This window comes from Phascolarctos cinereus, unplaced genomic scaffold, assembly GCF_003287225.1.
Source record: "Phascolarctos cinereus isolate Bilbo 61053 unplaced genomic scaffold, phaCin_HiC Scaffold_2;HRSCAF=192, whole genome shotgun sequence".
NCBI lineage: Eukaryota > Metazoa > Chordata > Mammalia > Diprotodontia > Phascolarctidae > Phascolarctos > Phascolarctos cinereus.
This window is the reverse complement of record NW_027555625.1, coordinates 33558377-33582360: the sequence shown is the minus strand read 5'-3', so window position 1 is coordinate 33582360 and position 23984 is coordinate 33558377. Positions and strand designations below refer to the sequence as shown.

The window sequence follows — 23984 nt, the reverse complement described above, 5'->3', positions numbered from 1 at the left end:
CAATTGAGTCAACCACAATGACTCCATTTTGTAACCCAATTCTGGAGTTAGCTCAGTTCTTTTTCTGTTCAATTATAGTTTAGTCCAGTTTCTGTCATAAGAGAAAAATTTATTCAATTGTGGGAATGGGGAGAAAACTTTATTGCATTGTTTAAGACCCAGCCCTGCATGGCTGGGAAACCAGACCACCTCTACCTGCTGTTTAGAGATGCTCAACTAAGGACCTAGGTTATGCTGACCAGAAACCCAGTCAGATCCAAAAAGACTGATGTAAGGAAGGAGTTCTCACAATTCTACATCTGAAGCCACTTTATGTCTTATCTGAAAATCGGCCCCATAGTGAACAATCAATTAGTTATTGTTTACATATTCCTTTGATTGTATACTGACACTTGGAGGGAGTGGGACACCTCTTTTTCTGAATTCAAGTAATTGAACCTGTTGCCTCTCACCCCTTAACATGGTAATTCCCTCTTCTTTCCTTTAATTAGAAATCAGATTACCTAATATTGTATTATTTGCTTTTAATTAATTGGTCTTCTTTGATTTTTTTAATGCATAAAAGTATATCTTGCCCTATATTCTGGATCCAGCTTTAAGTTGGTGAAGTTTGTTCTGCAATTGTCAGGCCTTGTTTAATATAAAATTGATATGCTCAAAAGACTGATCCTTTATTTCCTCAGTCATTTCATCTTTCCCTTGCCAAAAGTGATTCTTTCATTTATTTATTTGTATCCCGGTACAACATCTGGTATATAGCAGGCATTTAAGCATTCTTCAACCAGAAAGAATTGATAAACAGAAGTACGTCTAAAATAACTTTACATGTAAACACACACACACACACACACTCTCTCTCTCTTCTAATAGTAGCCATCTATAGGGCTGTGGGTGGAAGAGAAGAGAAAGAAAAGAAACGTACATGATAATTTTATTATATATTTAAAAGGAATAGCAAGTTTTCCATAATTAATTGGCAGTTTCATGTTTATTCATCTTTTATTTTAAAAATCATACTATGTTTTGGAAATGCTTGTTTTGTTACATAAATTAAATGAATAAAAATTTTTAGAAAAGAATTCCTCTCTGATTAGTTTGTAAGCTCCTCCAGGAAGGAGCCATTATTACCATCCCTTCCATCCTCTTCACTTAACACAGTGTCTGGCACTTTGTAGGTGCTTAATAAACGCTTACCCTTTTAGAAGGCTCCAATAACACCAATTTTAAATGTGTGGTTTACTTTGTGGTTTTTTTTTATACAATGTGCACTCATGACTCCTACTTCTTCCCTCTAAGCTGAAGCAGTAATATGGCTAATTCCTTTTCTACTTACTGAAATAAACAATAAAAATGGAACAGCTGAAGATAGCTATCATGTGGTCCTAAGTCTTCTCTTCCAATCTCAACAAGCCCAGTTCCTATGATCAATCAGCCTGATCTCTTCACAATTAAGGCAGTTACCTTCCTCTTTTCATTCCCTCGCTGTGCTTCTTAAAGTGTGCTGCTCTGAAATGAACACCATTGTGTTCAATGCTCCTGGAACCATAAGAGCATGGGGGACTACAGTCTCCTGTCTGTAATAGCATGTGAACAATGTTTTACTGCTGCAAAGGGTGTTAAGTGACCACAACTTTCCAATTCATATATTTAGAGCTGGAAGAGACTTTGGAGTCCAATTTGCTCATTTTACACATTAGAGAAGTGAGGCCCAGAGAGAGAAAGTGACTTGTTTAAGGTCAAAAGGAGAGCAAATAGGAGATCTACACTTTGAGCCCAGGTCCTCCTCGCTTCAAATCCAAGGCTATTCTCACTGTACCATGTTGCCATTCCTTTTCTGTATAAGCAGACCAAGGCCACAACTGAGTTTTTACACAAAAACATTCATAAGAGTACTCTTTCAGGCAGCAAAGACCTGCTAACAAACTGAATTCTCACCAGTAAAGAATAGCTAGAAAAAAAACGGCATAAGAATCACACTGTCATTTATATACTTAAAAATGACAAATATGAGGAATTCTGAGATGCATTAGAAGATATGTACTGACACAGTGTAAAACAAGCAGACCCAACAGAACATAACACACAAAAATATAATAAACTGAAAAAAAAAGTTGAACATATTTATTTATCAGACTAATGGGTAGGTGAACAATTTATAAATAAACAAGAGATAGCAAAGTCAGGTATAAAATGGATAATTTCAATTACATAAAATTAAAAAGGTTCTGTATAAATAAAACAAACATAGCCAAGATTAGAAGCAATGCAGAAAATTGGAGGGAAATTTTTATAGACAGTTTACTACGTAAAGGTCTCATATCTAAAATACATACAGAACTTTGTCAAATCTATAAGAATATGAATCATTCCTCAACTGATAAATGATCAAAGGCTATGAACAGGCATTTTTCCAATGAAGAAGTCAAAACAATTTATAATCATATAAAAAATGCTCTAAAGCATTACTGATTAAAGAAATATCAATTCAAATAACCTTGAGATATCATTTTACACTTACCAGACTGGCTAAAACAATAGAAGGGAAAAGTAACAAATGCTGGAAGGGAAGTAGAAAAACTGGGACGCTAATTAATTGTTGGTGGCATTGTAAAATGATCCAATCATTTGAGACCAATCTGGAATTACGCCCAAAGAGTTATTAAACTACCTATACCCTTTGAACCAGCAATACTACTACATGGTCTATCTCCAAAGATGATTAGGGAAAAAGGAAAAGAATCTATATGTTCTAAAATGTTTATAGCAGCTGTCTTTCTGATGGGAAAGAACAGGAAATTGCAGGGATGCCCATTGACTGGGGAATGGCTGAACAAGTTGTGGTATATGATTGCGATGGAAGACTACTGTGCTATAAGAAATGATGAACCATATAATCTTAGAATAACATGGACTTGCATGAAATAATGAAGACCAAAAAAAGAGCAGAATCAAGAAAACATTGTATATAGTAACAGCAATATTGTTTTAAGAATAAGTTTGAGTGAATAAGTTATTTTATCTATTACAAATGCACAAATTAACTATAAAGAATATATGAAGAAAGATGCTATCTGCATCTAAAACTGATAAACTGAGGTATGTATAGAATAATTTTACATATACACATATACAAGACACATACATACACACATATGTACACACACACTTATTTGTGTCAAATGGTAGCCATCTCTAAGGATGGAAGGGGGATGGGAAGAAAAAAAGAAATTTACACAATAATTTTATTGTATATATGAAAGCAATAGCAACTTTTCCATAGTGGAGTTGCAGTTTCATGTACAATCATCATTATTATATATTGTGTTATGGAAATGCTTTTTTATTCCATAAATTAAGAAATAATTTTTTTTTTAAATTAGCACTTCTGATATCAGAGAAAATGGAGACCACTAGAGGAGAATGTTCTATGAACTCTCAGATAAAGTCACTATCACTGGTATTTTTCTGCAACTACTTCTTTGATAGAAGGATTAAATTTAGAGGATGAAGGAGAAAATCTTTTTCCAAAATAGACTCTGGTGAAATAGCACAAAGCCTTCAAAAAAATAAAAGAAACTTTTCTAATTGCTCTCTACCTCATACCTTACACTGATGATCCAGTCTTTCTTACAATGCCCTATGTGCCTTTAAACATTTTCAGTACAGCTTGCTCTCCAGCCACAAGAGGTCTTCTGTTTGCCATGCTGTTTGTCAGCAGAGTAGTAGCCTGACATTATGTCTCTTCTAGGTTACCCACATGCTAAAAGAGCCAGGTAGCTCAGGGCCTGTGGACTTGACTGGAAAAGGAACCATAGCTGATTCCATTGCTGTGTACATTAAGTCTCCCTTGATAAGCATTCTTACACAGATGGTTTTTTAAAAAGGGCCATTCTTTGGCCAGTGGTTGTTTTAAGCAACAAACATTTGGAAAATTCTTCACAAAGGTAAAGAACAGATTCTTCATACTCTAGGCTGGTGACGTCAGTTCCTGGTGAGCTAGTGATTTAACCCTTTCATATATGTTGGATGAAAGAATAAGGATCCAAAAAGACTTCAAGAAGCTAAAAGAATGGGCTGAATCTAACAAGATGGGACCTAGGAAGGATCAATGTAAGGTACGTCTTTGGCCTACGTGAGGCATTAACGGAAGTCTAAAACTTCAGGACTTAGGAGGAAAAGTCCTTTTCTTCTTCATAAGTGGGTGGCATATTGCTATTAAAAGCAGCTGAATGGCTTTGTTTGGGGATCCAATGTGCATGAAGTCACTGTAATAGTTTCGATTATGAATCTGTATATGAAGTCTCAAAACAATCTACCAAATAATAAGAAAATGCCAAAAATGTCTCATTACTTTAACTACACAGGTGCCTTGATTTACCAAACCAAATACACAAAATGCTCATTTAAAACAAAAAAGACTCAACTAATTCGAAATGGAATGATTATTTGCATTAACAAAAGCATTCACCTATTAAATGAATATATAAAAAGAGGCTATCCTTTATGAAAGGATGTACTAGAAGGGAAGTGGCAGCCCCCTGGGTGTCTGAGCAGCCTTTTAAGGATGGCACTGCTCACCTCCTGGTGAGAGGAAGCAGCCAGAAAAGGTGCCCCAAACTTGTCTGCTTATCCAACTCTGCCCTGATTACAGCAGTAAGTGGGGATCCCACCCTGCACTTGAAACACAAAAAAAAGAACAAAAACTTTTGCAAAGGTGATTCTACTCACCATCAGTACATGGAATGTGCACACACTTATAGACAACACAAAATCCAGCACACCTGAAAGATAAACAGCTCTTATTGAAAGTGAACTCAGCAGGTATCACATCCAAAGAATAGTTCTCAGTCAAACGAGGCTGACAAATGAAGGCCAGCTTGCTGAAGTAGGGGCTGGACACATGTTTTTTCCTGGAATGGCCACAGTGAAGGGGAATGCCCTGGAGCTGATGTAGGTTTTGCAATCAAAACTAATCTAGTCAACAAGCTTGTATGCCTACCAAAAGGAGTGAACAGCAAACTCATGACAATGCAACTGCCACATGCAGGACAACGCCATGCCACCATCCTCAGTGCCTATGCTCCCACCATGATGAACCCTGATGAGGTCAAAGATCAATGTTTTGAAGACCTGGAGACCTTATCATCAACGTGCCAAAAGAAGGCAAGCTTGTAATTCCGGGTGACTTTAATGCTAGTAGACTCAGACTACAAGGCATGGCAGGGAGTCCTTGGGAGGGATGGAGTTGGAAATAGCAACAGTAGTGGTCACATACTACTGAAGACTTGTGTATCTCATGGCCTTTTTGTCAACGACACTGTCTTCCATTCACCTAAACACAATAAAACTTCCTGGATGCACCCTCACAGCAAATATTGGCTTTTAATACACCATGCGTTTGTAAGGAGAAGAGACAGACAGGATACGAGAGGGATGAAGTTAGTGTGTGGTGCAGAGTGCTGGACTGATCATAGACTTATCCTCTCCAGATTAAACATTCGCATTCAACAAAAGCCGCAGCCCCAAGGCAAAATGACTACCAGGAGAACCAATGTCAACAGATTAGAGCACTTCTTTGAGCAGGAACAGTTTCTTGCTAAATTGGAAGGAAAGTTGAGTCCACACACATTTGACAAAAGTGGAACAGAAAAGGGTGGGCAGCCTCTAGAGATCTGCTGCACAGCACTGCATTTATTCATCTGGGTCAGAACACTTACAAACATCAACACTGGTTGGACAAAAATGATGGGGAAATTCAGAAGCTACTAAAGGAAAAAGAACTCTACTGGGTTTACCAAAAGGATAACATCTAATTTGAGATAATATCATTTCTAAGAAGGCAGCATCTAATTGCATCAGATGTACAAGCAAAGCTTAGAGAGATGCAAGATTCTTGGCTCAGTAGGAAGGCAGATGAAATTCAGTTTTATGCTGATAGTGACAATCCAAAGTGCTTTTATGATGCCCTGAAGGCTATTTATGTTCTAAGACCTATGGTACATCTTAAGTACTCAGTGCTGATGGAGCCACATTGACTGGTGATAAGGACATGATGCTAGAGAGATGGGTTGAACACTTCCACAGTGTTCTCAATAGACCATCATGAATCAATGCTGAAGGGATTCACAATTTACCTTGGTGTGAAGTCAATCCCTCCCTTGCTGAAGTTCCAACTGAAGAAGAGGTTTTGAATGCCATTAGGCTCCTTTCACCTGGCAAAACACCTGGTGCTAACTCTATTCCAGCTGAGGTTTATAAGGCAAGAGTCCAATTCTCATCCCAAAGCTGACTGAAACTTTCTGAGGTATATGGCAAGAGAAGGTAAAGGTCAAGGAAAACAAGACTGTTCTGTGACAATGATGGGGGAGAGGGTCCTCGTTCTTAGTCATTGCTGGCAAGACTCTGCCAGGGTCCTCCTTAATAGGCTAATCCTTTACTTAGAAGATGGTCATTTACCTGAGAGCCAGTGTGGTTTCAGAAAGGGCCAAGGAACATTCAGTATAGTGTTTGCTGCCTGACAGCTACATGAGAAGTGCTCAGACCAGAACAGAGGTCTGTGTACAGATGTACATCTGACGAAGGCCTTTGATGGTCTCAGTTGTCAGGGCTTATGGAAAATTGTCAGAATTTTGTTGCCCACAGAAGTTCATCAGTATCATACATCAATTGCATGATGGGATGATTGCCCAGATTATGGATGAAGGATGATGCTCTCATGCTTTCCCAGTCACCAATGGAGTGAAACAAGGCTGTGTGCTTCTTTTCATTCTTTTTGGCATGGATCAATTCTCTGCTGCTTGTGCAAATTTTGGCCTAACAATTAACACCAAGAAAACACAGGTGCTCTATCAGCCAGACCCACACCATCTATACTTGGGACCATAAGTTACAGCAAATGGAAAAGTTCTGAATGCTATGGAGAAGCTCATTTACCTTAGCAGTATGCTTTCCAGGGACATACACACTGATAATGAGGTTGCTCCAAGCACTGCCATAGCTAGTTCAGTGTTTCATAGGCTCTGAAGGAAAATATGGGAGACAAGAGAAGATTGCCTACCAGTCTGAAGGTCTACAGAGTTGTGGTGCTGACCTCATTGTATGCCTGGGAAACCTGGATAGTACACTTACATCACACCAGGAAACTGAATAGCTTCCATTTAAACTGTCTTAGGAAGTTTTTGAAGATCACTTAGCAAGATAAGTTACCAGACACTGAGGTCCTTCCTTGAACTAAACTGCCAAGCACTCAAACCCTACCATAAAGAGTGCAACTACCATGGTCTAACCATATTGTTCGACTGCTAAACTTACGCTTGCCAAAAAGACTACTTTATGGAAAGCTCACACAGGGCAAGTTATCACTTTGGACAACAACATTGGTGAGGAGAACAAATACAAGGCCACCCTTAAAGTCTCTCTTAAGAACTCTGTAATTGATTATATGACATGACAGACATTGGCACAGGACTGCCCAACATGGCATGCCCACATCAAAGAAGGTGCTGTGCTCTATGAGCAAAACAGAATGGAAGTAGCTCAAAAGAAACTGAAGATGCACAAATTTAGAGAATCCATCCCAAATGTTCACATGGACTATTTGTGCCCAACCTCTGCTAGAGCATTCTGAGCTCATACTGGTCTGATCAGCCACAGTCAGACACACTGCAACTTGACTCTAACATAGTAATGCCACTCTGGTCCTCTCTGAGAAAGAGACAACAGCCAACTACTCACGTATCCTAGGAATGGGCCTGAATTCAAAGTCACTAGCCTAGACTGCGCAGAATCTACCCTCTTTTTTCAGAACCTTGGTAAATGTCCCCTTTTCCAATACTGGGCAACTTGCCCTATTCTCCACAATCTTTCAGAGACATATGATAGTGGCTAAGCAATGAAACACATTACACACTCCTATCACAACAGCTGGATCCCATCTGTCTCCTTTTACTTCCAGTATCCACTTCCTGTTGACAATTTCTGGGCTCTCATTCTTAATTCCAAATTATCATTCTTCAATGAGATAATAAAAAGCAAGGAAGATCTGAGTTGTATAGCTTTCTCACAGTTGTTATCCCCATCATCCCATCAACTCTGAAACATGGTCTTCACTGTTCTCTGATCTTGCCTCCAGGCTAGGTTTTTAAAAATCTTTTTCTAACTTTTATCACCAGAATACTTTCTTTCAGGCTTTGTTGTCTCTCCACTACTCTATTTTTATACAGATCTATTTCTTTTTTTTATTCATCCTCAATTAATTGTAATGATAAACATTTTTATTCTCATGATTAGTTATGCTTCAAGTCAATTGGTTATTAAAAATTACATCTAAATCTCAAATGTAAGCCTTCTGACACACAACCTAGTCTTTTCTTTGTCCTTTGCTGCCGCTTCACTCTTCAGTTTAATTCACTTTAACACAGCATTAACCCAAAAAACAGATAGGAACCTGCTGATATATTAATTAGACAAAAAAGTATGATGTTATCAACATACCAGGAGGAAGGAATACCACACCAAAAGTGATTCTTCTCATCCTTCCTCCTCTATTCTAAGGAAGGAGGGCCATCTTTAACAAAAATCTATTTTCTAGCACTCTCACTTTGCCCTCCATGTTGGAGGGGAAAAAATGGTAGGCAAAATCCCTGTAATAATAATTCAAAGGCAAGCAAAACAAATTCCCACATAAGAGGAAAGCTAAGTGCCACAGAATGCATGCTTTTGAATTGTGGTGGTGGTGAATACTTTTCAGAGTCCCTTGGAAAGCAAAGAGGTGAAATCTGTCAATACTTAAAGGAAGAAATTAATTCAGATTATTCACTGGAACTTCAAGTATAAAAGTCAATCACATAAATGTCAGAAGTTGGGTAGCATATTTCATCACGAATCCTCTTCAGAAAAAAATGGTTGGTCACTGTGCTGATCAGAGGTTTTAAATCTTTCAAAGTGGTTTGTCTTTACAATGCTGTCATTGGATACATTTTTGATTTCCACTATCTACTTCATTCTTCAGTGAATCATACAAGTCTTCCTCAGGTTCTCTGAAAAAGTTTCTTGTGTGATTTCTCTTATATTACAATATTTTTCTATAACCTCTGTATACCATAACATGTTCAGTCATTCCACAAATGATGGAAATCTCCTCAGTTTCCAATTCTTTGGCACCACAAAAAGAGCCGTTATCAATGTTTTTGTACATATGAGTCATTTCCTCTTTGACTCTTTTGCACCTAGTAGTACTATTGCTGGGCCAGTGTAGTAATTTTCTTAGCATCATTCCAAATTCCTTTCAAGAATGGCTTGTCCACACCTACTGAAAGAGATCTCAAAAGGAAAACTCCCAAGAATAAAATAGCCAAATTCCAGAGTTCCCAGGTCAAAGAGAATATACGCACAAAGTGGTTCTTATTGTGTACAACGTTCTCTTGGTTCTGCTCACTTCACTCAGCATCAGATCAGACAAGTCTTTCCAGGTTTTTCTGAAGTCAGCCTGTTCATCATTTCTTATAGCACAATAGTATTCGACTACATTCATATATCACAACTTGCTCAGCCATTCCCCAATTGATGGGCATCCTCTCAATTTCCAATTCTTTGCCACCACAAAAAGAGCTGCCATGAATATTTTTGTACATGTGGGTCCTTTTCCCATTTGTGTGCTCTCTTTGGGATATAGGGTATGCACATTTTTATAGCTCTCTGGCATAGTTCCAAATTGCTCTCCAAAATGGTTGGATCATTTCACAACTCCACCAACAATACATTAGTGTTCCAATTTTCCCACATCTTTTCCAACATTTATCACTTTCTTGTTTTCTCATCTTGGTATGACATGGTACCTCACAGTTGTTTTAATTTGCATTTCTCCAATCAATAGTGACTTAGAGTATTTTTTATATGACTACAGATGGCATTAATTTCTTTATCTGAGAACTGCCTGTTCATATCCTTTGACCATTTATCAACTGGAGAATGACTTGTATTTTTATAAATTTGACTTAATTCTCTATATATTTTAGAAATGAGGCCCTTATCAGAGAGACCGGTTATAAAAATTCTTTCCCAATTTTCTACCTTCCTTCTAATCTTAGTTGCATTGGCTTTGTTTGTGCAAAATCTTTTCAATTTAATGTAACCAAAGTTATCTATTTTGCTTTTCATAATGTTCTGTATCTCCTGTTTGGTCATGAATTCTTCTGTTCTCCACAGATCTGATAAGTAAACTATTCCTTGCTCTCCCAGTTTGCTTATAGTATCAGCCTTTATATCCAAATCATGAACCTATTTTGACTTTATTTTGGTATTTGGTGTGACATTTTGATCAATGCCTAGTTTCTGCCATACTCTTTTCCAGTTTTCCCAGCAGTTTTTGTCAAGGAGTGCATTCTTATCACAGAAGTTGGGGTCTTAGTGTTCATGAAATAATAGATTACTATAGTCATTGACTACTGTGCCTTGCATACTTAACCTATTCCACTGATCCACCACTCTATTTCTTAGCCAGTACCAAGCAGTTTTGATGACTGCTGCTTTAGAATACAATTTAAAATCTGGAATGGCTAGACCACCTTCCCCTGCATTTCTTTTCATTAGTTCCCTTGATATTCTGAACCTTTTGCTATTCCAAATGAACCTTGTTATTATTTTTTCTAACTCTATAAAATAGAAATGAATGTTAGAAATTGTTTCTGCATGCAACTGGGAAATAAGATACACATGCAAAGGAGTATACAAATCTATCTTACCCTACAGGAAAAGAGGAGGGGAAGGGGAAAAGAGAAAGAGGCGTCGTAATAGAAAGGAGAACAGATTGGGTGAAGGGGGAATCAGAATGCAGGGTTTCATGTAGTGGGGGGAGGGGAGGGATCAGAAGAAAATTTGGAACTCAAAATCTTATGAAGGGAATGTTGAAAACTAAAAATAAATAAATTGGGGAAAGAAAAAAAATAAAGAATGGCTGGCCCAAGTTGCAGCTCCGTCAACAGCAAGGGCCACCTCCAGTCTTCCTGATGTATATCTTGCCACTGGACTCAAATGGCTCCCGAGGAGAAAGTGAGGCTGGTGACCTTGTACAGCCTATCCTCACTTAAATCCAATTCATTTGCAAGTCACGGAATCATCCTCCTGATGACATGGTCCTCTTCCAGAATGAAGGACAAACAATAACCTGTGACTGCTCTGAGCTGCCCCATCAGGGACCCAACTGGCCACTTCCACTGAGGAACAAAGCTCCTTCCTCTCCCTTTACTCCCACGTCTCCCTCTCTCCACATGGGCTATCACGCTTTCGGAGTTTACTGACGAGATTTTGTTCTGAAACACCAAGCTTGACACTCAATTCATTGGCTCTAATGGATTGGCTAGCAATAGGTCCCAGCTCAAGCACCACTTGGTGGTCATGGTTTGGGCTCCAGTAGTTCATTTACTATATGAATATTAATTGTCTCTGTTTTGGCCAGAAATCCTGAGGGTCTTCCCCTCCCAGACAGATTTTATTTATTTACTTTTTATTAGATAAAAGGGACCATTCCACCCCACATTTCTAAACAAGCCTTAATCACTGAATGGGTCTTTGCCTCAGTCAAAGTGAGAACTCCTAAAGACCTTAGCTTCAAAGTCCAAGGTCTCTCACAGCATCCTGGACCATCTTCAGTCCTCCTGATCTCTATCTTGCCACAGGACCCAGGTATGTCAGCAGAAGAGAGTGAGGCTGGTGACCATGGACAGCCCTCCCTCACTTAAACCCAACTCATGTGCTAGTCATGGCATCACCTCCTGACCAAATGTTACTCCCAGAGGATTTACAACAACCACCATCCAAATGATAATAATGTACTTGTTCTCCCACAGGCCGTGTTAAATTTCTCCTCTTACTTTATTTGTCAATTCTCCCAATCTGATGAGTGTGAGCGAAAAACTCAGAGAACCTTACTTTTCCTTTATTCCTACCCCTTATATTTTTAAGAGGAATATGCATTCTATCTTGTCAGAAGAATCTACTAGCAGAACACTATTCTTTATGTTGTTCATAATATTAATATATTCTCTTATGTCAAGAGTTTCCTTAATTTTGCACCAAATATGAACACCTAATATAGGTCCAATCTCATAACATATAACGTTGATTTAACAGTGCTGTCATCCCTCCCTGCTTGAGCTAACATCATCTTGGTTTGCAGAAGGAATTTGGTAAGAGCCTTTCTTTCTCTATATTTTTAAACAGTATATGTAATGTTAAAGTGATCCATGAAAATTCCAAAAGACTAATTATAAAATATGACTAGAAAAATTATGAACTTTGAGTGCAAATTGAAGCATATTGCTTTTCACTTTCATTTTGCTTCATTTTTTTTTTACCAGGGCCAATATGGAAATGTTTTGCATTACTTTACATACAAAATGAGTGTCCCCTTGTTTGCCTTCTCATTGGGTGGGGGAAGGATTAGAAGGTGGGAAAGAATTTGGAACTCAAAATTAAAAAAAAAAACAAAGTAAACGTAAAGTCTTTTTTTCTGTGTCTAGAGGATATATTGGTCTCTGTATGGTCTCTTTTAGCCCTAAGCACAGAATTCCTTGATGTCCACAATTCCTAGTGTTACAGCACAGGAGAAAGACACCTATCCCAAGGTCTCTGGCCTGAGATGCTATCTGAGGAAAGTAGCAAATGGCACTCACCTTCCCCGGCCTGGCTGTCAGGGCAGGAGCCATTCCCTCCTCCTCCTGGCTGTCCTCCTGGGGCAGAGCAGAGGCCAAAGAAGGGAGAGCTGGGGAGGAAAAGAGAAGCAGGACAGTGAGGTGTCAAGCTCGGGGTCTGCCCTGCTCAGACCCACTTCTCCACTGAGGGGAGATCAGGGACGGTGGCAGGGGTTGGGGGCGTGAGGGGGCCAGAAGGAAGCGGTCCTTTCTCTCCTGGGGATGGAGGCCGCTGTCTTGGGTCAGCATCTCTTTAGAGACAAACTGGAGGGCAGACAGGCGACCATTCCAGCAGAGGGAGGGCACTGGTCCCTGGTAGCATCAGGGAGGGCTTCCCGGAGGAGGCGCTACCCAGGAGGACGCAGGGAGGAGGAGACGAGGCCAAGGGATGTCCGCAGGGAGGATCAGACAGACCCACCCCGGGAGCACGTTCCGTGGGACTCTGGGCCCAGGGCAAGGCCTGAGGCGTGAGGCCTGGAATGGCAGGCCCTCAGCAGGGCCACGGTATGTGGGCGTGACTGAAGAAGGATTAGAAACCACACCCAAGCTCCGCCTCCGGCACCTCCCAAGCACGGGCCGCCCCGAGGCCCCTGGGAGGCCCTCAGGGGCTTCCTGCCTCCTCTGCCGGACGCTCCTCCCATTCTCCGTGTGGTCTCCAGCCAGCCCCTGGTGCTCCGACCACGCCGCACCCCGCAGCCGGCTCTGCCTGGGCCTGGCCCCGCTCTCGGCCCAGCTCACCCCGTGACACTTCAGCCCAGGCCAGGGAAGTGGAAGCAGGTACCAGCGAGAGTGGAAGAGGGGGAGAGAAAAGGAAGCGGAAGTGTCGTAGTTAGACGGAAGTCCCGTCCTCTCGCCCTTAAGTTTGGAAAGTGCCCCTCAAGCGAGCACCGCCTTCTGGGAATCGTAGTCTGGAGGCTGAGGTACCTTTTGCGCATGTCTAGAGCTCGACCCCCCCCCCCCCCCCCCCCCCCCCCGGCCCGGAATGTGGTCCTACCTCCCCGCCCTTCCTGCCAGGAGCCTGCCCCCTCCGCTCCTCCCCTTACCTCATGAATGCCAGGCCTTTGGTAGATGGACTAAATAAAAGAGCTACTATTTACCTGGAGCTCACTGTGTTCCAGGCAGGACTAAGTACTTAACAAGCTTTATCTTCTCTGGTCCTCACACCAACCTTGGGAAGCTATTATAGACCTTATTTTATAGATATGAAAACTACAGTGAAATGACTTGCCCAGGTTCACACAACTAGCAGGTTCCTGAGCTTGCATTTGAGCTCTGGTCTTTTTGATTCTACACCCGGAACCCTCTTCATCACCTAGAGAAACTGTCAGGGTCTCACCCTCCTAGACTGATTCTTTTGTGAACGCAAAGTAAGCCAACTTTTGCCTAAATTCTTATCTATAGTTTTTAATTACTGAATGGGTATTGCTTCATACAAACTGAAACCCTGGAAAGACCTTTCCTTCCAAAGGCAGTGGTCTGTTTTGGCTCTTCCAGGTTTAGGTATCAGCACCATATATGTATCACAAAAAAGAACTTGTTAAAACTCCTTCTTCACCCATTTTCCCAAATAGTTTATTTAGTATAAGCACTAATCGTTCTTTAAATGCCTGATAGAATTCACTTGAAATCCATCTGGTGCTAGAGATTTTTTTTTTTAGAGAGTTCATTGATGGCTTCTTCAATTTCTTTTGCTGAAATGGGGTAAGGTATTTTATTTCCTCTTCCCTTAATCTGGGCAATTTATATTTTTATGAATATTCATTCATTTCACTAAGATTGTCAAATTTATTGCCATATAGTAGGGTAAAATAGCTCCTAAGTATTGTTTTGATTTTCAGCTGCACTGGTGGTGAATTCGATTTTCATTTTTGATGCTGGTCATTTGGTTTTTCTTTTTTTTTCACTCAAATTAACCAAAAGTTTATCCATTTTATAGTTTTTTTAAGCCAGTTCTTATTTTTATTTATTAATTCAATAATTTTCTTAATTTCAATTTTTTCCATCTCTCCTTTGGTTTTCAGGATTTCTAATTTGTTATTTAATTGGGGATAATGCAGGTTTATGTCACAGATGTATTGCACAAGAACTTCTCCCACTATCTTCAGTTCCCTTACCATGTTGCATTAGCATCATCTTTCATCATCTTCAGGATAGCTCAGTTGTGCCATATTCTCTGCCCATCTGCCTATGGGAACAAGGCCTCATACATGTTCCTAACTCCTCTTGCTGGTGCCCTGTACCAATTCTTCTCCCTCCACCATCTAGCAAGGCATGGAAGAAGGACTCAGGGAGGGAAGGAGGTATAACTCCCCACTCAGGGTAAACAGTGTGACTAATTGTTACTGCACATGCTGTGAGCTAAAAGGATGTTATCCTTACTTCTCACCTCCTGCTACTGTGCTTAAGTAAGCCTTTGGTATAGGGATCAGTTTGAGATGTTCCAAGGAACGCACTTGAACTCTCCCTAGGGATTGATGGGGGAAGGGGAATAGAGAGACAGCTGCATTAAGAAACAAACCCAAAAACCTTGGCAGACCTAAAACTGATTTCACAGAATCCCATTACTGACAGTTAGAAAGGACCCTGTGGACTCTCTCCTCCAAATCATATTTGAAAATTAATTTCCTCCATGACATACCATTAAATGTGCCTATACAACTTCCAATGAGGGCAGGGCCCCAACGATATTTCTAATTTTTGTACATGTAAGTCATTTTCCTTTGATGTCTTTGGGATATAGACCTAGTAGTGGTATTGCTGTGTCAAAGGGTATGCACAGTTTTATAGTCCTTTGGGCACAGTTCCAAATTGTCCTCTGGGATGGCTGGACCAGTTCTGCATTGTGCATTAGTGTCCCTATTTTTCCACAGACCCTCCAGAATATCACTTTCCTTTTCTGTCACATTGGCCAGTCTGAGCTAATGTGACATATTACTTCAACATTGTTTTCATTTGCATTTCTCTAATCAATAATGATTTAAAGCATTTTTATTATTGATCACTTTGATTTTTTCACTGAAAAGTCTGTTTATATTCTTTAACCATAATGGGAATTTTATTCATCTTTTCATATGTGTCACTCATTAGATGACAAGGCATTTAGCTACAATGAGAAAGTCATAATTAATCCTGCTGTTTACCTGCACTTCAATGAACTTCTTTCCTTTCACATTCAGAGCACAGGACAGAAATCACATTGCATCAAAATCTGCCACACAACCTTGGGATACTTTGTTTTAATTAATGTGGTTTCAAATCTGTAAGGTCCACAGTGGCTACTGAAATGAACAGGAGCAGAAGCAGCACCAGCAACATCAGGAATACAGCTCAGATTATGATATATTCCTCAAGCTCTGTCAACAATTATTCATCACACATTAGGCTCAGGCTCATCTCATGGCCAAGAGGTCATCTGCAAGTGTCTTGCAAGCCATATGCCCAGGGATCAAAGTTAATACTAAGGATCTCCAATACCATTATCCACTCAGTAACCTCTGCCTCAGCCAGCATAATTTCTCCTTCCCTGAAGGTCCATGGGAGACCATAGGATGATAATACTAGATCTTTGCCTCTTTGCAGGCTTCTGCATAGGGGAAGAATCACTCTACTATCAATTCTCTGATGAACATAAAGTAATGTGCTAAGTCTAAAGGCCTTCTGAAACTCAAAAGGTGTCTCTCCACAATTAATTCCTTGATGTTGAGTAAGTCTGTCAATTGTGTCTTACTTCAGAAAACCTTCCCACATTCACTACATTCATAAGGTTTTTCTCCAGTATGAAGTTTTTGATGTAGAGTAAGATCTGAGTTGTAGAGAAAACCCTTCTCACACCTTATATTCATTCACAAACATGTATCTCCAATATGAATTCTCTGATGAAAAGTAAGATGTGACTTCTTCCTCCCAAAGGCCTTTCCACATTTACTACATTCATAAAGTTTGTCTCCAATATGAATTTCTTCATGTCAAATGAGATCCGAGTTGTAGAAGAAAACCATCCCACACTCATTAAATTCATTATAGATGTCAACAGTATGAGTTCTCTGATGTACAGTAAGATATCTCTTCATTCCTGAAGGCATTTCCACATTCATTACATTCATGTGGTTTCTCTCCAGTATGAATTCTGCGGTGCACTGTAAGTTTTGTCTTCATCATGTAAGCCTTTCCACATTCACTATATTCATAAGGTTTCTCTCAAGTCTCCACATTCGAGTTTTTCTTGAATTCTCTCATGCACTGTAAATTGGGCTTTATCTTGGCAGACTTTCCCACATTCACTACATTCATAAGGTTTCTATCCAGTATGAATTTTGTGATGCACTGTGAGTTTTCTCATCTCTGAAGGCCTAACTGCACTGACTACATTTATAAGGTTTCTCTCCAGTATGAACTGTAACTTGTGTCTTATCTTGGAAGGCTTTTCCACATTCATTACATTTATAAGGTTTCTTTCCAGCATGAATTTTTTGAAGTAGAGTAAGATCTGAGTTAAAGAGGAAATCCTTCCCACTCCTTCTATTCATCACACATATATCCAGTATGAAGTCTATGATATACAGTAAGATATGACTTCCTCCCAAAGACCTTCTCACATTGGCTACATTCATAAGGTTTCTCTCCAGTATGAATTATCTAATCAGTAAGTTCTCTCCTACTCTTGAAGGTCTTTTAACATTGACTACATTTATATGGTTTCTCTCCAGTGTGAACTGTGATGCACTCTAAGTTGTGTCTTATCTCTGAAAGCCTTCCCACATTTATTCCATTTTAAAAACTTCTCTCCAGTATGAATTCTGTGATGCATTGTAAGTTTTGTCTTCTCTCTGAATGCCTTCCACATCGACTACATTTTTAAGGTTTCTCTCCAGTATGAATTCTGTGGTGCACAGTAAGTTTTGTCTTCGTCATGAAGATACATTTACTACATTTGTGAAGTTTCTCTCCAGTATGAATTCTGTGATGCACTGTAAGTTGTGTCTTATTTCTGAAGGCTTTCCCACATCCACTATATTTATAAGGTTCTTTCAAAGCGTGACTTTTTTGATATAGAGCAAGATCTGAGTTGTAGAGGAAACCCTTCCCACACCCCTTATATTCATCACACATAGGTCCAGTATGGAGTCTCTGATGTTGACTTCCTCCTGAAGGCCTTTCCAATTCACTGCATTCATAAGGTTTCTCTCCAGTATGAATTCTCTGATGCACTGTAAGTTGTGTCTTATCTCTGAAGGCCTTCCCATATTCACTACATTTGTAAAGTTTCTCTTTATTGTATTCTCTGATGCACAGACAGATGCTTCTTTGTCCTGAAGGCCTACCCATATTCATTACATGGAAAAGGATTATCTCCAGTAAATCCTCTGATCTCTGAAAGGAAGAATACAAAACTGATTAATTCTGACTTTAAAAAAAAAACAGGTTTTAGAGGTATTTTCTTGCCTTCTCACTTGAGTTACTAAAAATCAATTTATTTGAAAATATGAAGACTCAAAAGTAACATGTGTAAATAATCTGACTGATGATAAAATTACCTGAAAGGATGAATGAACTCTGACTCTAACTTTAATTGGCTGGCATTTGAATAGAACAAGTGTATTCAGAAAAAAAAAAAGACAACTTTGAGAACTTGCAAATGTATTCTTATCATCTGAGGTGAAAATAGGAAAAGCCTGAATGGGAAAAAAAAATGGAGAACTGAGTTCAGAGCAAAGAAGAGAAATAGATAAATGAAGTAAACAGAATAAAGAAGAAATATGAGGGGGAAAATGTGACAATCATTGTGATAAATGTCATCTAAAAATCCAACATATCTGCCTTGCAAGAAATTGATTGAAATCTGTAAGAGTAAGACATAGTTGTTTTTGAGAAGAGAAATTATTAATAAGTACCTTAAACATTACTCAAACTCCAATATTGAAAGTCATAAAACAAGAAATAAGTAGCCATCATATTAGCAAAGATACTTTAAAATGATAAATTTTCAAAATTATGTTGAAATAGCTACACATTAAGCTGCTACTGCCATTTTTTCTGAAAAAAAGAGCAGAAATTTCAGCTAAAGCTACAAAAGTGTTCATGTCCTTTGACCCAGTGGTCCCAGGACTAGGTCAGCATCCTCAATATGTAACTGAAAGCAAACAAAGAACTCTCAGTAAAATTTCCACAAGAGCTTTCTGTGAAATAGCAAAATACTGAAAACATATAGGTCCAATGATGGGGTTAATGGTTACATAAGTACTGTCATATGAACAAAATAACGTGCCTTCACAAACATAATTTCAAAGTGTAAAGAAAATCAGGATGGTACATAACATGAAACAATGAAGAAAGGAGAATGAAGTTAGGATTAAATATTCTAAATGTAACAGCAGCAAAGCAAGATAATCATTAAAATAAAATACAAGAAAATAGAAGAGAACTAAAAAGCAAAAAGAGCACATTATTTAATATCTTCAGGAATGTACTTATTTTAAAAGGGAGAATGAATTCATGCTAGTGAGGCAGGAGAATGCCTGCTTAAGGGAAAAGAATATTAAATGAACTTTCTTTGAGAATGGAAGTACATTTCAGTAAAGAGATACATAAAAAACAGTAACTTCTTGAGATAAAAAAGAGAAGTTTGAAAGTCTCAGCTCCTCTCAACAGGCCTGAGGAGCTTTGACGGGCCACTATGTGCAACATTTTACAAGAACATTGACCTAAAATGACCAACAGAACAGTTATTTTGCAGCCACCCATCTGCTTGGCTTTTATGTAGTCACCTGGACAGCTGCTTCTTGGAATATCTGTCTCTGGCATGCAAGATGCTTCCCTTCTTTCCAACTGGTAGATCACATCTGGGTTGGAAACTGCAAATCCTGGTCATTGAAAATGAAAAAGTGTCAGGGAGGTATTTCAGAGTTCCATCATAGAAGAGACAGATGAAATACTCCTTCCAACTCTTAATGGAAAGGTGGAGGAATAAGGGCACTGAATGTATCTTATACCACCAAAGGCATGATGTTATCTGATTTTGTCTTGAGATTTTTGTTTTTCAAACATATGGGGTTCAATGGGCTGAGTGGAGGGAGAAGTAGGGTGTTTTCTTTTCTTTTTTTAAGGTGTCAGGGCAAGGAGGAATTACATCTTTTTAACAAGCCTCCACAAAACATAATAAAAGAATTCAAAACTACTTTAAGCCCTATTCTAGGAAGACCTCAAGGACATCCAAAGGACCATTGAAGGATATTCTATTATTGTGGTGGAATGGATTACTAAGTAGGGCTTGGGACAAAAATTGTTCATTTGACTCACTCCCCTGCTTAGACACTGAAATATTTTGTATGATGAAACCAACTTCGGGATTAAAAAGAAAATCTTGGATTTGAAGCAACAGAGAGGGGAAGACACATTCTCAAGAATAACAAATCAAAAGATCAATTTCCAGGCAGAGTAAGCAAAGACCTTTTTTCCTGGAAACAGGTAGCAGAGATAATGTGTCTCTTGGCTACAAAAGCATTAGGAATATTTTCCTCTTGTATGCCAAAGAGTAACTTAAAAAATTTTGAAAGCTGTTATTGTATATATCAAGACTCCAGAGGGGTAGCTGTTCTTACCTAAAGAGACCAAGTTCCTATAGTCCTCTAGCATCACATTCTTGTACAACTTTTTCTGAGATGGGTTCAATTGTACCCAGTCCTCTGGGGTCAATTCCACAGCCACATCCTTGAAAGTGACTGATTCCTGAAATAACAAAAACAATTGTGCTTATCCAGCCATAGCTTTGCTATAAAGTTCAAATGTAAACTGCTTGCCAGCAGGGTGACATAATGCAGGGCATTAGGACAGCAAGTGGTACAGGGAATTAAGGCAATTGAGTCAACCATACTGACTCCATTTTGTGGACTTACTCAATTCCGGAGGTAGTTTGGTTCTTTTTCTGTTCAATTATAGGTCTAGTCCAACTTGTCTTGTGAAAAAATTTATTCAATTGAGGGAACTGGGAGAAAAAAATTTTGCATCGTTTGAACCTAGTCCTTCCTGGCTAGTAAATCAGAACCCTCTTTCTCCCTGCTGTTTAGAGACCCTTGACTAAGGACCTAAGTTATGCTGACCAGAAACCCAGTCAGATCCAAAAAGACTGATATAAGGAGTTCTCAAATTCTACATTTTGTATGTCTTATCTACAAACTAGCCCTATAGTGAACAATTAGTTATTCTAAGTTCCTTTGATTGTATAAAGACACTTGACAGGACTGGTAGACCTGTTTTTCTAAAATCAGGGAATTGAACCTGTTGCCCCACTCACCCCTTCACATGCAAAGTCCTAATCTTTCCTCCAGTTAGAAATCAGATTACCTAATATCGTACTATTTGCTTTTACTGAGCTGGTTTTGTCTGATTCTTTTAAATGTATACATGTACATCTCCTGCTATATTCTGGGTCCAGCCAAAATTAAGGAAGAGGCCTGGTAACAGTTCGATCTGCAATTGTCATGCCTTGTTTAATATAAAATTGATATGCCCAAAAGACTGAATGTTCATTTCCTCAGTCATTTCATCTTTCCCTTGCTAAACGAGACTGGTTCATTTATTTATTTATAGCCCAGTACAGTATCTGGTATACAGCAGGCAATTAAGAATTCCACAATCAGAAAGAACTAATATATTTTACACACACACACACACACACACACACACACTTCTATCTCATAGTAGCAGCCATCTCTAGGATTGGGGGTGAGAGAAGGGAAAGAAAAGAAATTTACATGATAACTTCATGTATTTTTAAAAGGAATAGCAAATTGTACATAACAGACTCAGAGCTTCATGTGCAAGCATCTTTTTTTTTTAATCATAGTATGTTTTGGAAATGCTTGTTTTCTTCCATGAATTAAAAACTCAATGAATAAAAATTTTAAAAAAACACAACTCCTCCCAATTGGTTTGTAAACTCCTGGAGGACAGGAGTCATTACTGCCATACTTTGTATCCTCCATACTCACCACGATGCCTGGCACTTTGTAGGTGCTTAATATATGCTTACAGTGGTAAAAGGTTACAATGACATCAATTTTAAATGTGTGGTTTTTGCGTGTGTATTCCTATTTTACAGTGTGCACCCACAGCTTCTACTTCTGCCCTCTAACTTGAAGCAGTATTATGGCTAATTCCTTTTCTACTTACAGAAATAAACAATGAAAATGAAATAGCTGAAGACAGAACTGTCATGCAGCTCTAAGTGTTCTTTTCCAATCCTAATACAGCCAGTTCCTTTGACCAATTGGCTTCACAGCTAAGGCAGTTACCTTCTTCTTTTCATCCAATTGCTATGCTCCTTAAAATGTGGTGCTCTGAAATGAACACCATTGTGTTCAATGCTCCTGGAACCAGAAAAGCAAAGGCAAGCATAGGGGACCATAATCTCCTGTCTGTAACAGCATGTGAACAACTTTTTTTTACTGCTGAAAAGGGTGTTAAACGACCATAACTTTCCAGTTCATATATTTGAAGCTGGAAGAGCCTTTCAAGTCTAATTTGCCCATTAGAGAAAAAAACTGACTTACTGAAGGTCAAAAAGGGAGTGAATGATAGATGTGCACTTTGAGACCAGGTCCTCTCAGCTGCAAATTCAGGGCTATTAGCACTGTACCATGTTGTCATTCCTTTTCTGTATAACCAGATCAAGGCCACAACTGAGTTTTTACACTAAACATTCATATGAGCACTCTTCTGGGCAGCAAAGAGCTAGAAACAAACTGAAATCACACCAGTAAAGAACATCTAGAAAAAATGGCATATGATTTTACTGTCATTTACATAGTTGAAAGAAAGATGAGGAATTTTGAGAAGCAGTGGAGGATGCATATTCACTGACACACTGTAAAGTGAGCTGACCCAACAGAACATAATATGCAAAATTACAAAAATTAAAAGAAGAAAAACACCAAAACAAAAACATGCTGAATTATGAGTAACTAGGGGAAAAAAAGTTGAATATATTATTTATCAGACTTATGGATAGGAGAACAATTTACATATAAACAAGAGGTAGATAGCAAAGTCAGGTATAAAATGGATATTTTTATTACATTATATTGAAAAAGGTTCTTGAAACAAAAACAGCCAAGATTAGAAGCAAAGCAGAAAATTGGGGGGAAATTTATACACACACACACACACACAGTTTATTAAAGGTCTCATATCTAAAACATATAAAGTACTCTGTCAAACCTATAAGAATAAGAATCATTCCACAATTAAGAAATGGTCAAAGGATATGAAGAGGCACTTTTCCAAAGAAGAAATCAAATCAATTTAAGTCATATGAAAATACTCTAAATCATTACTGGTTAGAGAAATGTCAATGAAAACAAACTAGAGACAACACTTTACACCTAACAAATTGGCTAAAATGATAGAAAGGGAAAGTGACAAATGCTGGAGGGGATGAGGAAAAACTGGGACACTAACTCATAGTTCATGTGATAATAAAATGATCCAACCATTTTGGAGAGCAATGTGGAATTATGCCCAGAATTATTAAACTACCTAGACCCTTTGATCCAGCAATACCACCACACAGTCTATCTCCAAAGATGATTAGGGAAAAAGGAAAAGAACCAAATCTTTATAGCAGCTCTCTTTCTGGTGGGAAAGAAGTGGATATTGCAGGAATGCTCATCAACTGGGGAATGGCTGAACAAATTGTGGTATATGAATGTGCTATAAGAAATAATGAATTATGGAGAATAGCTAAGTCATTCACAGTTGTTCATTATATAATATTACTATTACTCTATACAATGTTCTCCTGGTTCTGCTTACTTCACCCCTCATCAGTTCATGTAAATCTTTTTTTTAAATTAAATTAAATTTCATTTTTTGTATTTTTTAAATAAAAATTTTTTTATTTTTAGTTTTCAACATTTACTTCCACAAGATTTTGAGTTCCAAATTTTCACCCCATCTCACCTCTCCCCCCACCCCAAGATGGCATGCATTCTGGATACCCCTTCCCCTAATCTGCCCTCTCTTCTATCTCTCCCCCACCCTCCTCCTATCCCCTTCCCCTTCTATTTTCCTGTAGGGCATGATAGACTTCTGTACCCCACTTCCTGTATTTCTTATTTCCCACTTGCATGTGAAAACATTTTTCATTAAACATGTGTTTTTAAAACTTTGGGTTCCAAATTTTCTCCCTTCCTCCCTACCCACCCACCCTCACTGAAAAGGCAAGCAACTCAATATAGATTATACATGTGCAGTTATGCAAAACACTTTCATAGTAGACATGTTGTGGAAAACTAACTC

General features: G+C 38.7%; 1 protein-coding gene and 1 long non-coding RNA gene across 2 annotated transcripts; both read right to left on the bottom strand.

Moving 5' to 3' along the window:
• Window positions 1–969: 969 nt before the first annotated feature.
• Window positions 970–13477, bottom strand: LOC144455730 (uncharacterized). Its single transcript, XR_013484429.1, has 2 exons — window positions 13428–13477; window positions 970–12760 (listed from the first exon to the last, which is right to left on the bottom strand). It is a non-coding gene; the product is annotated as an uncharacterized LOC144455730 (long non-coding RNA).
• A 2185-nt stretch (window positions 13478–15662) lies between these two features.
• On the bottom strand, window positions 15663–19545 carry LOC144454103 (zinc finger protein 556-like). The gene is made up of 2 exons (XM_078149273.1): window positions 19454–19545; window positions 15663–18059 (listed from the first exon to the last, which is right to left on the bottom strand). Exon 2 carries the CDS (start codon window positions 18018–18020, stop codon window positions 17544–17546), a length of 477 nt encoding a protein of 158 aa, XP_078005399.1. The 5' UTR covers window positions 18021–18059; window positions 19454–19545; the 3' UTR covers window positions 15663–17543.
• Between the last annotated feature and the right edge of the window lie 4439 nt (window positions 19546–23984).